General features: G+C 44.3%; 2 protein-coding genes across 5 annotated transcripts in view; one reads left to right on the top strand and one right to left on the bottom strand.

Moving 5' to 3' along the window:
• LOC125452484 (katanin p60 ATPase-containing subunit A1-like) overlaps nt 1-11,208 on the bottom strand; it is a 35,043-nt gene extending 23,835 nt beyond the window's left edge. For 2 of the 3 annotated variants that reach the window (XM_048530966.2, XM_048530967.2), the window contains exons 1-2: nt 10,358-10,482; nt 2,895-3,068 (exon numbers count right to left, since the gene is read on the bottom strand). In XM_048530966.2, coding sequence (XP_048386923.1) covers nt 2,895-3,068; nt 10,358-10,366 — 183 coding nt within the window. In that variant the 5' untranslated portion in view covers nt 10,367-10,482. Of the gene's footprint in view, nt 1-2,894; nt 3,069-10,357; nt 10,483-11,037 lie in introns of those variants that run through there. The other variant, XM_059645534.1, reaches the window with a different exon arrangement.
• The window catches only part of ppil4 (peptidylprolyl isomerase (cyclophilin)-like 4), a 32,222-nt gene continuing 27,889 nt past the window's right edge, over nt 10,566-14,898 (top strand). For both annotated transcript variants that reach the window (XM_048530970.2, XM_048530969.2), the window contains exons 1-3: nt 10,566-10,696; nt 11,675-11,742; nt 14,189-14,253. In XM_048530970.2, the coding sequence (XP_048386927.1) occupies nt 10,627-10,696; nt 11,675-11,742; nt 14,189-14,253 (203 nt within the window). In that variant the 5' untranslated portion in view covers nt 10,566-10,626. The remainder of the gene's footprint in view (nt 10,697-11,674; nt 11,743-14,188; nt 14,254-14,898) is intronic.

The raw sequence follows: 14,898 nt of genomic DNA, 5'->3' as shown, positions 1-14,898 counted from the left end.
GTGCACTGACCTTTACATCGCCGAGGCCAGGCACCAACTCTGACACCTCCTCGATCATGACCCCATCCCTGACCACCAAAACATCATTGCCCAGACTATGCATATCATCATCACCTCAGGTGACATCCAGCCCACTGCCTCCAACCTCATCATTCCCCAACCCCACACCGCCTCTTTCTATCTCCTTCCCAAAATCACAAATCCAACTGCTCTGGTTGACACATTGTCTTTACCGGCTCCTGCTCCACTAAACTTAGCTCCGCTTATCTCGACTCCATTTTCTCTCTCTGGTCCAGGAACCCCCCACCTAAGCCTGCAACATCATCCACATCCTCCACCTCCTCCAAGACTTCCAATTCCTTGGCCCCCAACACCTCATCTTCACTATGGATGTCCAATCCTTGTACAACTGCATCCCCCACACAAATGGCCTGTCCGGCAGGCCCAATTAGACCCTTTCACTGATACCCTCATCCACTTAACTGAACTCATCCTTACCCTTAAGGACTTCTCCTTCAAATCCCTCCACTTCCTACAGACTAAGGGGGTGGCCATGGGAACCTGCCATGGGCCCAAGCTATGCCTGGTCTTCGTAAGATACATGGAGCAGTTCCTCTTCTACGGCTACAGGCACTATCCTCCACTTCTTCCTCTGCTACATCAATGACTATTGGTGTTGCCTCATGCTCCCATGAGGAGCTCGAACAGTTCATCCACTTTCTCGCTCTCTCGCTCTCCTGTCTCCATCTCTAGTGACCGCGTCGAAACTGATATCTATTTCAAGCCCATCGACTCGCACAGCTACCTAGACTGCACCTCCTCTCACCCACATTCCCGCAAGAATGTGATCACCTACGCCCTATTTCTCAGCCTCCGCTGCATCTGCTCCCAAGAGGCGGCTCTCCAACTCTCGAACATCCCAGATGTCCTCGTATTTCAAGAACTGCAACTTCCCACCTTCAGTGGCTAACAACTCCCTCAATTGCATCTCTTGCATTTCCCACACCCGCTCCCCACAGCAAAAACAAAGACAGTATCTCCCTTGTCCTCACGTTTCACCCCACTAACCTCCGGATTCAACAATCATTCTCTGCCACCTGCAATCTGACCCCACTACGAAGGACATAATTCCCTCCCCACCCCTATCTGCTTTCTGTAGGGACCGTGCTCTCAGAAACTCCTTCATCCAGTCCACACTCCCCACTTGCCCCACCACCTTTCCCTGCAACCACATGAAGTGCTACACCACCTCCGTCAACCCCATCCAAGGACCCAAAAAACTTTCTACAGCAGATAGATGTTCAACTACACATCCACTAATGTGGTCTATTGCGTCCGCTGCTCCCGATGTGGCTTCTTCTACATTGGTGAGACCAAGCGGAGGCTTGGAACCGCTCTGTAGAGCGCCTGCGCTCAGTTCACAACAAGCATCAACACCTCCCAGTCGCAAACCACTTCAGCTCCCCCTCCCACTCCCTGGACGATGTGTCCATCCTGGGCCTCCTCCACTGGCACAACGACGCCAGCCAGAAACTGGAGGAGCAACAACTCATATTCTGCCTTGGGAGCCTACAAACCAATGGCCTCAATATGGACTTTACTAGCTTCAAAATCTCCTCACCACCGGCCTCATTCCATGACCAACCCACCCTCTCATCCCCAGCTCCTAGACCTGTCTATCTTATCTCCCTCCTATCCACTCTTCCCACCTCATTGACCAATCCCCACCACTGCCTACCTACGCTCACCTATCACCATCACACCTACCTATTTCAGAGCTCCCTTCCCCTTCCCCTTCCCCCATTTCTGCAGAAGAGTCCCAACCCGAAATGTCAGCTTTCCTGCTCCTCTCATGCTGCTTGGCCTGCTGTGTTCCTCCAGCTCTGCACTTATCTCTGACTCCAGCATCGGCAGTTCTTATTATCTGTGTTGAAACCATGCTTCTTTTTTCACAACAATTCCTACCATATACCAGGATTTTAGTACCCCAAAGCCACTTACATGGGTACTGAGAGAAGTGTCTAGGTTAAGTGAGGGTGGGTGAAAGAAGTAAGGTAGGTGGACAAGGAGTTCAAGTTCAAGGGAAGTGGGTGTGCCTATGTGTTTCACAACAAATCTAGCTTAGCAATGGTGAGTGAAGGGCAGTGTCAGATTAGAGGGAAGTTCACATGGGGAGTTGTTGGGTTGAATCCACTCAGGGCTGGGTCAGCTTAATAGTTACCCAGGAGTTACAGCAGGTTTTATGTGACTAACATTTCCTGCATATCTATTAAGCTGAGTCAGTCAAACTCTCTGAAGTCTCAATTTTTAATTAAAACAGGGTGACATTTTCAGTTGTTGGATTCAGGCGCAACAGAAGTTTCAACAACAAGGGCAATTTCAGGAGATTCAGCTGCACCAAACCTCTTATTTCAATACACTGCTGCTGCAACAACTATATTCCCAATGGAAGATCTGAACCAAATATATTCTTATGTATTTTAATGCACTGTACATAGGTATCATGCACTTAAAAACGAGAACTGAGTTTGGGACAGAAAAAAATCAAATAATCACAATTTTAATGCAAATAATTGTGTGTGAAGAATGCATGAGAAGCAATCACATAGCATTAGGAAGATGGAGACGATCTTGTCCATGACCAAAAACATAGTAGATCTGCTGTAATATTTAAATGAACAAGTTCATTTAAGAAGAGCAATAAATCATCTTAAATGTTAATGTAAAATTTCCCTGGAGATGGATAAGAACTTTTGATTAATTGGTTGTGTTGTTGGGGGTCCAATATTACCAGCTTCCAACTAAGAGTGTGAATACAGAATCTGAAATTATCTTTTGCAGCATAAGCCGCTATCCAGTCATGCAACAGAAGCATAAATAAGTGAGGTTCTGACCTGATTCCATTTCTGCTTGTATGAAGGATCTCTGACTGAAGACAAGTACTTTTGAATCTGTTCAATTACTCCTTGGTAGTAAACTAATGCAGAATCATAATTTCCCAATAAGGCATATTCTCTGCCCAACTTCACATTTTCACTGATTTCATGGAGACTCATTTTCATTGCATTCTATAAGGGAGAAAGAACACAAAAACTGCTTAAAATTTCAGTAAAAGACCAGTTTTTGGAGGAGCAGAAACAGTATATTTACAACAGCTTAGTTTAAAGCAATTTCAGCAGATTTTAAAATTACTAAGTGGATTTCCTATTGTTACTCACGCAGAAAACTTATATTTTCCCCTAGGACATGATCAAAGTTGAAATTCTCAAAGAAGTGAAAACTGCAGTGTTTCTCCCCTGAAAAAGTCACACTAAGGTTTCTGAGATAGTAAGAACTGCCAACGCTAGAGAATCTGCAATAACAAGGTGTAGAGCTGGATGAACACAGCAGGCCAAGCAGCACAGGAGCAGGAAAGCTGACATTTCAGGTTTGGACCCTTCTTCAGAAATCGGGGAAGGGAAGGCTATTCTGAAATAGAGAGTGGGGGGAGATGGATAAAGGAGCATATAGGTGGAGAGGAGACAGACAGGTCAAGGAGGTGGGGATGGAACCAGTCAAGGCAAGTGTAGGTTGGGAGTTAGATCCAGGGAGGACAGACAGGTTAAGGAGGCAGGATGGGGCTAGTAGGTAGGAGGTGGGGGTGGGGGTGGGGTTTGAGGAGGGAGGAGTGGATAGGTGGGAGAAAGAACGGACAGGTGAGGGAGGCAGGGATGAGCTGGGCTGATTCTGGGATGCGGTCAGTGGAGGGGAGATTTTGAAGCTTGTGAAGTCCACATTGAACTATTGGGCTGTAGGGTTCCCAAGTGAAATATGAGGTGCTGTTCGTGCAACCTTTGGGTGGCATTGTTGTGGCACTGGAGGTGGCCCAGGATGGACATGTCATCCAAGGAGTGGGAGGGGGAGTTGAAGTGGTTTGCGACTGGGAGGTGCAGTCGTTTGTCACGAACCGAGCAAGAGTTCCACAAAGCGGTCTCCAAGCCTCTGCTTGGTTTCCCCGATGTCGAAGAGGCCACATCGGGAACATTGGATACAATATACCACATCAGCAGATGTGCAGGTGAACATCTGTTTGATGTGCAAGGTCTTCTTGGGGCATGGAATGGGGGCAGGGGAGGTGTAGCACTTCCTGCGGTTGCAGGGAAAAGTGCTGGGGCTGATGGGGAGCAGACAAGAGAGTCATGAAGAGAGTGGTCCCTCTGGAACGCAGATAAAGGTGGGGAGGGAAAATGTCTTTGGTAGTGGGGTCAGATGGCAGGTGGCGGAAGTGCCAGAGGATGATGGGATGGTACGTGAGGATGAGGGGGATTCTATTTTGGTTCTTATTGCAGGGACAGGGTGTGAGGGATGAGTTGTGGGAAACATGAGCGATGTGGTCGAGGGTATTTTCAACTACTGTGGAGGAGAGGTTGCAGCCCTTGAACTAAGGTTTCTACCAGCTAAGCCAAGTTGAGTAATGATCCTAAGGCAGCACTCTATTATCTGGCTAACATTCTTCCCTCAATGAACACCAAACAGAGAGATAAATTGGTTATTCAGCTCTCTGTTGTGGCTATATCTGGGCCTGGTTGTTCTTGGAACATAGAACAGTACAGCACAGGAATGGGCCCTTCAGCCCATGATGTTGTGCCGAATCTGATGCCAAAATTAAACTAATTCCTTCTGCCAGGCCTTGGTCCATATCCCTCCATTCCTTGCATATCTGAAAGTCCCTTCAATGCCCCTATCATAACTGTCTCCATTACTCCTCCTGGCAGCATGTTCCAAACTCCTACCACTTAACTACGTTAAAAAATAGTGCCCCTCACATCACCTGAGAACTCACACACCCCACCCTCTCACCTTAAGTGCATGTCCCTAGCTTTAGACATTTCAACTCTGGGGACCGTCAACCCTATCTATGCGTTTCTTAATTTTATGGACTTCCACCAAGTCTCCCCTCAGCTTGAGCCACTCCAGAGAAAACAACCAGGGTTTCTCCAGCCTCTCCTTATAGCTCATACACTCTAATCCAGGCAGCGGCTTGGCAAACTTCTTCTGCACCCTCTCCAAAGCCTCCACATCCTTCCTTCCAAAACTGAGCCTAAGACTCTTAAGTGCGGCTAACCAAAGTCTTACAAAGCTGCAACATAACATCTGACTCTTGTAATCAATTCCGTAACCAACAAAAAGCATGCCATACGCCTTCTTTCTCATGCTCCCTATTTGTGTGGCCATTTCTCAGGAGCTATTGGCTTGTCACCCAAGATCCTTCTGTACAATGCTGTTCAGGGACCTGCCATTAACTGTTTCTTTTCCCTAACACTTGACTCCCAAAGTGCAACACCCCATGCTTACCTGGATTAAATTCCATATGCCATTTCTCCACCATGTCTGCAACTGACCTGTATTCTCCTGTATCTTTTGACAACATTTTCCACTATCCACAATTCTAGTGATCTTTGTGTCATCTGCAAACTTACTAACCCACCCATCTACATTTTTATCCAAGTCATTTATATATGTCAGAAACTGTAGAGGTCCTAGCACAGATCCCTACGGACCACCAGTCATGGACTTCCAGCCATAAAAACACCCTTCCTGTGCCTTGTATGGTAATTATGAATCCAAATGGCCAAGTCACCATGGATCGCATGCATCTTAATCTTCTGTATGACATTTCTGGCAAACATTTGCCAGATTGACAACTCTCTGGTACATTGCTTAATCGATACATTACATAATAAAAGTCAGTTCATACATTATTAGAAAAAATACAAAATGAAAACAGTCTTATTTCTGAATTATTGCGTTGTTAAAATATGCCTAAAACAATTTTGTCAGTAGTCAGCTTTAAAATTTAAGATCTGTATAATTAAGATAATTCTTTTGACACTTTCTTTACATTATAAAATCAATTTTGAAAGCACATTCAGATTAAGTTAGCATCTCAGCTGTATAAGAAACACAATGGTCACAACCATACAACTGGTTTGTTGAACCACATACAATACCTGTAATCATAGTGCAGCTATACAACTGAACAGCTTTATTAATAGCATAATAATTTTTCATTAAAATAGTAATCTGAAACCATTTTAAATCATGAAATACAATATGGTCATGGCCCACATCAATTCCAGTCTTCCAACCTGCCTCAATCCTCTACAATTTGCCAACTGACAATGCCATATCCCTAGCCCTGCACTCACCCTGGAACATCTGGACAACAAAGACACCTACATCAGACTCCTGCTTGTTGACTGCAGCTCTGCCTTCAACACCATTATTCGTTTGCAATGGATCTCAAAACTGTGTGGCCTTAATCTTGGCTCTGTCCTCCGCAACTGGGTCCTCAGCTTTCTGACCCATAGTGAGGATAGGTAACTGCACCTTCTCCACAATAACACAAAACTGGAGACCCCGTAAAGACTGCCCTCAGACCCCTACTGAACTCCCTGTACACCTACGACTGCATTGCCAAACTCCAAACAAATGCCATCAACAAAGTTTGCTGACAGATATTTAATAACGAGTCAAAATACAGAAGGGAGGTAGAAAGCTTGGTGATGTGGTGCAATGAAAACAACCTGTCTCTCAACACTGGCAAAGCTAAGGAACTGATCATCAACTTCAGAAAGAAAGGAGAACACGTCTCCACCTACATAAATGGAATTGAGGTTGAGATAGTGAAGAGCATCAAGTTCCTCAGAGTGATGATAATTGACAACCTGCCCTGGACTTCCCACGTAAACACAACAGTCAAGAAGACACAGCGCGTCTTCTTTCTCAGGTGGCTCAGGAAATTTGGCATGTCCTTCATCAACTTCTACAGATGCACCACAGAAAGCATACTATCCAGGTACATAACAGCCTGATATAGCAACTGCTCTGCCCAGCACTAAGAAACTACAGAAGGTGGCGTGCATAGCCCATGCCATCTCAGAAGCTAGCCTTCCATCCATGGGCTCTATTAATATGGTTCACTGCAGCTGAAAGGCAGCCATCATAAAAGACTCATCGTACCCTGGTAATGACCTCTACAACCTGTTCCATCAGGCACAAGATACAGAAGCCTGAACACATGCATGAGCAGGTTCAGGATCAGCTTCTTTTCAGCCATTATCAGACTGCTGAATGAACTCTAGCCTCAGATGATGTAACCTGCAATATAATCTGTATGCCTCGGTCTTCTTGATCTGTACGCCTCGGACTTCTTGATCTGTACATCCTGAGCTAGCTGTGATCTGCCTGTCCTGCTCGTAAACAAAGCTTTTCATTGTATTTTGGTGCACATGACAATCAATTTATGATTAGCCTTTTACCCCCACAATAAAATCACAGCTCCCATTTTTCTTGACTCGATTTTGTTTTCAAATAAGATTTTTCCATCAGTGTAATTCAACTGAAAATGGAAGCTAAAAATTGAATATTTATGAGCTTTAGGGCTATGGGTCAAGAGTTGGAAAATGGAATAGTGTACTCAGATCTTTGTTGACTGGTGTCAGACCCTGGCCCAGAATACATGTACAAGGTCCCAAAACGTGGCTTCAGCTCTTGTTTTGCTGATTGGTATTTGCTACCAGAAAGCTAAGGTGGTAAAGAAAATCAGTATATCAGTGAATCACACTTTTGTCACAATATTACACAGTGATTTTTAAACTAAGATCCGTAAAAAAGTGACAACAGTTTTCTCGTCATGGCCAACATTCCAGATGGGTAACTGTCTAGTGCAGGATAATCAAGAGTAAATGAATGAGCAATGGCTGAAGAAGGACTTGGCGTGAGCGAAGAGGCAGCAACAGAGTGCACTCACTATATTTACAGGGCTGAGCCGAATAGCTGTTTCACCCGACAGGGCAGTAGGCTTGGAGAAGCATTGAGAATGGCACAAAGTCAGCAGGTAGACTGAAGCTGCCAGGTGAAATCAGCTTTGTTTCAGAGTATTCTTAAACAAACAAAAAAAATCCTTTAAATATTATATACTTAAACAAGAAGAACTAAAATAGAAATTTAACCAGAGCATCAATTTCCCTAAAAGATCTAAGTCAGATTTGTGTGGAATGATACGAGAGTCATTGTCAAACATAAGGCCAAGGATACACAAAACTGCAGTGAGATGCAGATATATCAATGTTGCTGATGACCATAGTAAATACAGTACTGTACGTTTTCTTAAAAACATCATAAAACCTTTACAAGGTAAATGATAAGGTATTATCATTTACGTGAAGAATTCGCAATTTTAATCCATCCAAGATATTTAAAAACCAGGAACAAAAACAAAGTTGCTGGAAAAGCTCAGCACATCTGGCAGCATCTGTGGAGGAGACATTAACCTGAAATGTTAACTGTTTTCTCCTCCACCAGAGCTTCTCCTGCCAGAGCTTTTCCAGCAATAGTAGGAACTGCCAATGCTGGAGAATCTGAGATAACCTGGTGTGAAGCTGGTTTAACACAGCAGGCCAAGCAGCATCAGAGAAGCAGGAAGCCTGATGTTTCAGGCCTAGACCTTTCTTCAGAAATATTGAGAGATATAAAATGAGAATCTCTTCCCCATGGCAGACGTGTCAAAGGCTAAACGGCACAAGTTCAATGTGGAGAGCAAGTGGTTTAGAGGAGATATGACAAAATGTTTTCAGCCAGTGGGTGGTAGATATACAAAACATGCTGCCTGACTCTTGCAACACTTTAGAAGCATCTGGATGAGTACTTGAAACATTAGGGTACAGTAGGATATGGACCAAGTGCAGGTAAATTGGATTTGCATAGTTTGGCCAGCACAGATGTGGCAGGCCCATTTACCTCCTCCCTCACCAGTATCCAAGGGCCCAAACATGCCTTCCAAGTGAAGTAACACTTGATCTGCACTTTGCAGAATTTGGTCAACTGCATTCACTGCTCACAATGTGGTCTCCTCTACATTGGGGAAACAAACGGTAGACTGGGTGACCGCGTCACAGGACATCTACGCTCTGCTTGCAAAAAGACCCTGAGCTTCCAGTTGCCTGCAACGTTAACACACTACCCTGTTCCCTGGCCAACATGTCTCAAGCTTGCTCTAGTGTTCCAGTGAAGCTCAGCACAAGCTAGAAGGACAACTCATTTTTCGCTTGTGGACTCTGCAGCTCTCCAGACTCAATAGAATTTGATAATTTTAGGGCCCGAATCTCCCATGTCCTAGATCCCAACCCCACACACCAGTCCTCGTTATCACATAGCTTGCCATCAGACACCACCTATTGTTCATCACTAATAGTTCCTATTAACTGCTATTCACCTAATCGTTATCAACTCCTTTGTCTATCCAAATGCTGTTCTCTCTCTGGGCTCCATCCTTCATCCTTTCGTTCACTCTACCCCATCCCTCTCTCTCACTGATGTCAGGTTAACAAGTCTGTGGTTTTTTGTTTTCTCTCCATCTAATTTAAATAGCAAGATTACATTTGCTATCTTCCAAACTGCAGAATCTATTGAATTTTGGAAAACCAGTAATAACTCCATCATCTCTTCAGCCACCACTTTCAAAACTTGGAGACGTGGTTCATAGGGCCAGGGTAATTCACCGACTTTCAGTCCCATGTAACACATTCAGCATTTGATACGTGAAGTCACTACTCAAAGCCACGAATATTCTCTCGCTCAGTTCGGGGAGATTTTTTTTGCTTCATTTCCTCGTTTCAACGTTTTCCTCATGGCGGCAGCCACACACGTTTGCTGTTTTGCTACTTGTATTAAACTACACAACTTTGATGAAAGGTCAGCGAACCGAAAGGTTAACTCTCGTTTATGTTGGCTCATGATATTGTCTGACCCGTTAAGTGTTTTAGTATTTTTTTGTCTCATGTACCAGGAAGGCAGCAAGGACTGAGTCAGTGAGAAACAAACAAGAGGACATTCTGGAGGGGTCGTTGCACCCGAAATGTTAACTCTGCTTCCGCTCGACATATGCTGCTACACCTGTCGAGTTTTTCCCCAATAGTTTCTGGTTTTGTTTCTGATTTCTAACAACCGCAGTTCTTGGGTTTTGTGTTGTTTTTAAGCAACAGTTCGGAATGGGGTCAATCATCCCGGCCTGTTTGGAGCAAATACTGAAACACAGCCACGGCACTGATACAGAAGTGGACGGTGTCACTTACCCTCCATTGAAAAAAGTATCATGCAGAAATTTAAGTAAAACAAAAACTCTGTGGTGTTACAAACGAGATAAAATGTAGAGTACGAACTAGAGGGGAAGGGGGGGGGGATTGCAAGTGGAACCGAAGTTGTCCAGCATGCCTAACTTTTCCGGGTTCAGGTATCACAGCATTTGTTTATTTTATAACAGGGTAATGGAATATAGCGGTTGTAACCTTGACCCAATTAAACTATGCTGAAGTACCTGTTGCATCCAAGTACAGACGTACGAAACCGGTATACCGATCAACACGATAAGTAACCGCCGCCTAGAAACTCCTGTAGGTGACACGGATAACGATGGGGAGGAATGGACCTGGTGACGGCAGCGCAGGCGCATAGGACATGGACCCGGGTGACGGCAGCGCAGGCGCAAAGTATTGTGCCGCTTTCTCCGGCTGTGGTATATAGCTCTGAGCCGCGTCAGGTGACGCGATTCACCTGGCAGCCATTTCGCGACGTTGTTAAGACAAAATGGCGGTGCTGCTCGAAACGACTCTGGGAGATTTGGTGATCGATTTATATACGGAGGAGAGGCCGAGGGGTTAGTGGTAATTCGAAGAGGCAGTTCTCAGTACACATTCCATTCTATGGTTAGGCTTGTTCACATTTTTTGAACAAAAAAAAGTTCTGTAACGGGAGATGGAGAAGCCTCAGCGGCCTAGCTTTACATATTTTCAGCAGTATTATCCAACATCTGAAGACATCTCAAAACATTGCACCGTGGATTCAGTACTTAACTGTAGTCACTGTTCTATTTTAAGCAAAAACTCCTACAAGTATCGGTATGGTAATGACCAGATAATTTTAGTGATATTAACTGACAAATATTTTGCTACAGAGGAGAACACCCCTATTCAAAACAGTGGCCACTTTTGCATTCACCTGAAGGGTAGTGAGGGACTCGATTTGAGACAAGTACCGTGTTGCAGTATTAGTTTGGATGAGTGAGACTTGAACTATCCGTCCTGAAGAGGGATAGTAACCGAAATGTTGACTGCTCCTTTCCTCTAGATGCTGCCTTTCTTGCTCTGTTCGTCCAGCCTCCTGTTTGCTACCTTGGACGCGCAATTTCCTGACTCCCAGGCGCAAGAGACCCAGAATTATAGTTTTGTTTTAACAATGCACTGGCGATGTAAAGATGAAACTGTCCCAAAACATTTCACACTGGTAAAGCACGTTAAAGCGGAAATTAAGGCACTTTATTTCTTTGAAGCTTGATGCAGTTTAAAAGTAGAACTTTTGAGATTTGTGTAGTGTTTCACATGTGTAGAATTTGCCTCAGTGGCGGGGAGACGATTTAAAAAACGTCAATACCTAGCAAGAAAACGGAGTTCTGAAAAAGCAAGAAGGCATTTGAAACAAGGAGGGAGGTTGAGGAATGTGAAGAAACCAAAGAACAGTTATGTTGGTGAAAGATTGTTCACAATTAATAGATCAAAATTTCTGAAATATCAATAATTTCCTAATGATATCCTATTTGTTGTGAAATAATTTTGAGCTTAATTTTTTTTGTTTGTAGCCTGCTTGAATTTTCTGAAGCTTTGTAAGATCAAGTATTATAATTACTGCCTCATCCACAATGTTCAGGTGAGTTTCTATTAGCTTTTACAATCTTTAAACCTTGTAAATTTTCCCAGAAATGTTCTTCATAAATTGTTTGATCTGGTATTTTGTAATGTGTGTTATTTATTATTAACAACACAGAACTAGACTGTTTTGCATGTTAGCTTTTTTTAAAAATCCAAGGATCTCGTCACCCTTCAGAAAATGAGCTGTTTTCTTGAATCACTGTAGTCCGTATTGTGTCAGTAGTCCCATGAGAAAGAGTGTTCCAGGATTTTGACCCAGCATCACTCGAGGACCAATGGCACCCAAGTCAGTAGCTTGGAGGGGAACTTACAACTGGTGGTGAGAGATGGTAGGAACTGCAGATGCTGGAGAGTCTGAGATAAGGTGTAAAGCTGGATGAACACAGCAGGTCAAGCAGCATCATAGGAGCAGGAAGGCTGAATTTCTGAAGAAGGGTCTAGGCCTGAAATGTCAGCCTTCCTGCTCCTTTGCTGCTTGGCCTGCTGTGTTCATCCAGCTCTACACCGTGTTATCTCTTATTACAGCTGGTGGTGTTCCCAGGTATATTGTCCATATCCTATTAGATGGTAATGATTGTTGGTTTGGAAGGTGCTGTGAAGTTCTGCAGCGTATATTGTAGATGCTGCTATTGAGCATCAATGGTGAAGGGAGTGAATATTTGTGGATATGGTGCCAATGAAGTAGGCTGCTTTGTCCTGGATTGTGTTAACCTTTTTGAGCATGGTTGGAGGTACACTTATCCAGGTGAGAGGGTAGTAAACCATCACACTTTTGACTTGTGCTTTGAGGAATCAGGAGGTGTGTAACTTGCTGCAGAATTCTGAGCCTCTGACCTCCTTTGCAGCCACAGCATTTGTATAGCTAGTTCAGTTCAGTGTCTGGTCAATGGTAATTCCCCAGAGGTGTTGATATTTGGGGGTTCAGCAATTATAATGCTGGGAATGGTTAGATTCTCTCTCTGTAATTGGAAATGGTTATTGCAAGGGACGTGTGTGGTGCAAGTGTTGTTTTGATGCGGAGATGCTGTTGTTGTGCTAGGGTATACACTGTTTTCAGGGCATAGCCCCTTTGTCAGGTGCAGTGACAGAGAAGAGCACACAAACACATTGCGTGGAGTGTCGGATAATTCTTTCTCGGTGGCTAAGAGTGTTATGAGTGAAGTGTCAACAGGTGAATAACCAGTGAAGAGATGACCTGTGATCCAATTAAATGAGGCAGAGAGATAATCACAAAAAATTAAAACTGTGTCTGTGTGCTCTTCTCTGTCCCTGCACCTAACAAAGGGGCTGTGCTCTGAAAGGTTATAATTTCAAATAAACCTGTTGGACTGTAACCTGGTGTCATGTGATTTCTGACAAATGTTGTTTGCCATTTGTCAGCCCAAATCTGGATAATATAACCAAGTTGGACAATAATTGCTGATCCACCCAGTAATGCCCACATCCCATGAATAAAGTCAAATGCTAATGTGCTGTACTATCCGGTCCTCTCTACTCTTTTTTGATATTCAATATTGCTGTATTTGGAGGTGAACTGCTTATAATTTTAGTAAAGCCCAAATGGATTTGTGAACCGTGGTGAGTGTGCCACGTATTTATGGAATGTTCACTTGAACTGTGGAGAATAATTAAGATTTCACAGATTTAAATTTTCTTAGTCCATGGTCAGTAACAGCAAAGCCCTCCTTCACATCTTGGTCACCGACCCTTCCTCACCTCGTACCATCCGCTCCCATTCTTACTTGATCCTCACACCCTGTCTTACCTCACCAGTCCTTGCCTTTTACAGCTTCCTCTCCAACCCGACCCATTCCATTCCATCCCGTCCCCTTCCACCTGCCCCCTGCCCACTCGTTATATCCTGAATACCCCCCACCTACTCCATGTCGTCCACTCCATTCCATTTCCTCCAGCCTGTCCCCACCCATCCACTCCTACCCATTACAGCTCGCTCCCCCCACTTCCAGCCCATCTCACCGCCTGACAGGTCTAGCCCATCCGCCTCCTGCTCATTGCTCCCACCCATTCCATCATGTCCCCTCTCTCGCCTGTTCCACCCTGTCTCCTACTACTCATTCTTCCCCCCCGTCGCCCATCCATCCCTCCTGCCCACCCTTCTATCCTATTTGACCTGAACCCAGTCCCTCCCAACCCCACCCACCATCCCCTCTCTCTTTTATCCCGTTCCCGTCTCCTGTAATACCCCTTCCATCTTCCCTTTTTCACACTACCACCCCTTCCCCCTCACATCCTTTCCACTCCTCCTCCCCCACACCCCCTTTCCATCCCCTCTCTCACACTTCCTTTTTCCATACCTCTCTCTTAGATCCTCTTCCTGTCCCCTAATTTGACAGGTGAAACTTAATGCAAGAATTAAAACTTCAGTGCCTGTGTACACATCTGGTCATTTGTCATTTATTCAATTCTAATGTGTTTTGTAACAGAGGGACTTTATTATACAGACCGGTGATCCAACTGGCAGTGGTCGTGGAGGAGAATCCATTTTCTGGTTGGTGCCTTTCAAATATTTTAATGAAGTCAATAGCTGAACCATATTTCAGATTCTAATCAGAATTCTGCTAAATGATACCTTTCGCATTTCCTGCTGTTGAAGTCCAGTAAAGTTTCAGAAGCTGAGTTTGTAAACTTAAGTGAGGATCACAGCTGGGCTACTGGTAGCACTATTGCTACTGATTGATTCTGCATTCAAGTGAATCCTTGAGTGCCTATTGCCAGGCACGCTAGTGCAGTATTAAGGAAGAATACCATTTGTTTGAGATATTGTTTTTCAAGTGACAAGTTAATTTCTGTTTCCCTGTGTTGGTGGCCACAAAAAGCTGCCATGTCACTATTGGAAGACCAGTCAAGTTCTTTTGGTTTCCTGCCCAACACTCATCTGTCAGACAACATAGAAATGTTTTTATTGCTTCTTTATCGTAATGCCCAAGAGTTTCACAAGAGTATCAGAATAAAATCAAATTGTCACTGTCGCTGGAATTTATGGGACCTGCACTGTGCACAAATTGGCTAGCACATAACTGTACTGACTACACTTCAACAATGGACTACCAGTGAATAAAAATTCGAAGTGGGAAGTGTGACTGAGGTTGCTTTGTTCGCTACCCTGACTTCAGTAAACACTTTAAAGTGGAGG

The sequence above is a fragment of the Stegostoma tigrinum genome, chromosome 4 (genome assembly GCF_030684315.1).
Source record: "Stegostoma tigrinum isolate sSteTig4 chromosome 4, sSteTig4.hap1, whole genome shotgun sequence".
Classification (NCBI taxonomy): domain Eukaryota; kingdom Metazoa; phylum Chordata; class Chondrichthyes; order Orectolobiformes; family Stegostomatidae; genus Stegostoma; species Stegostoma tigrinum.
This window is presented reverse-complemented; position numbering and strand designations above follow the sequence as displayed.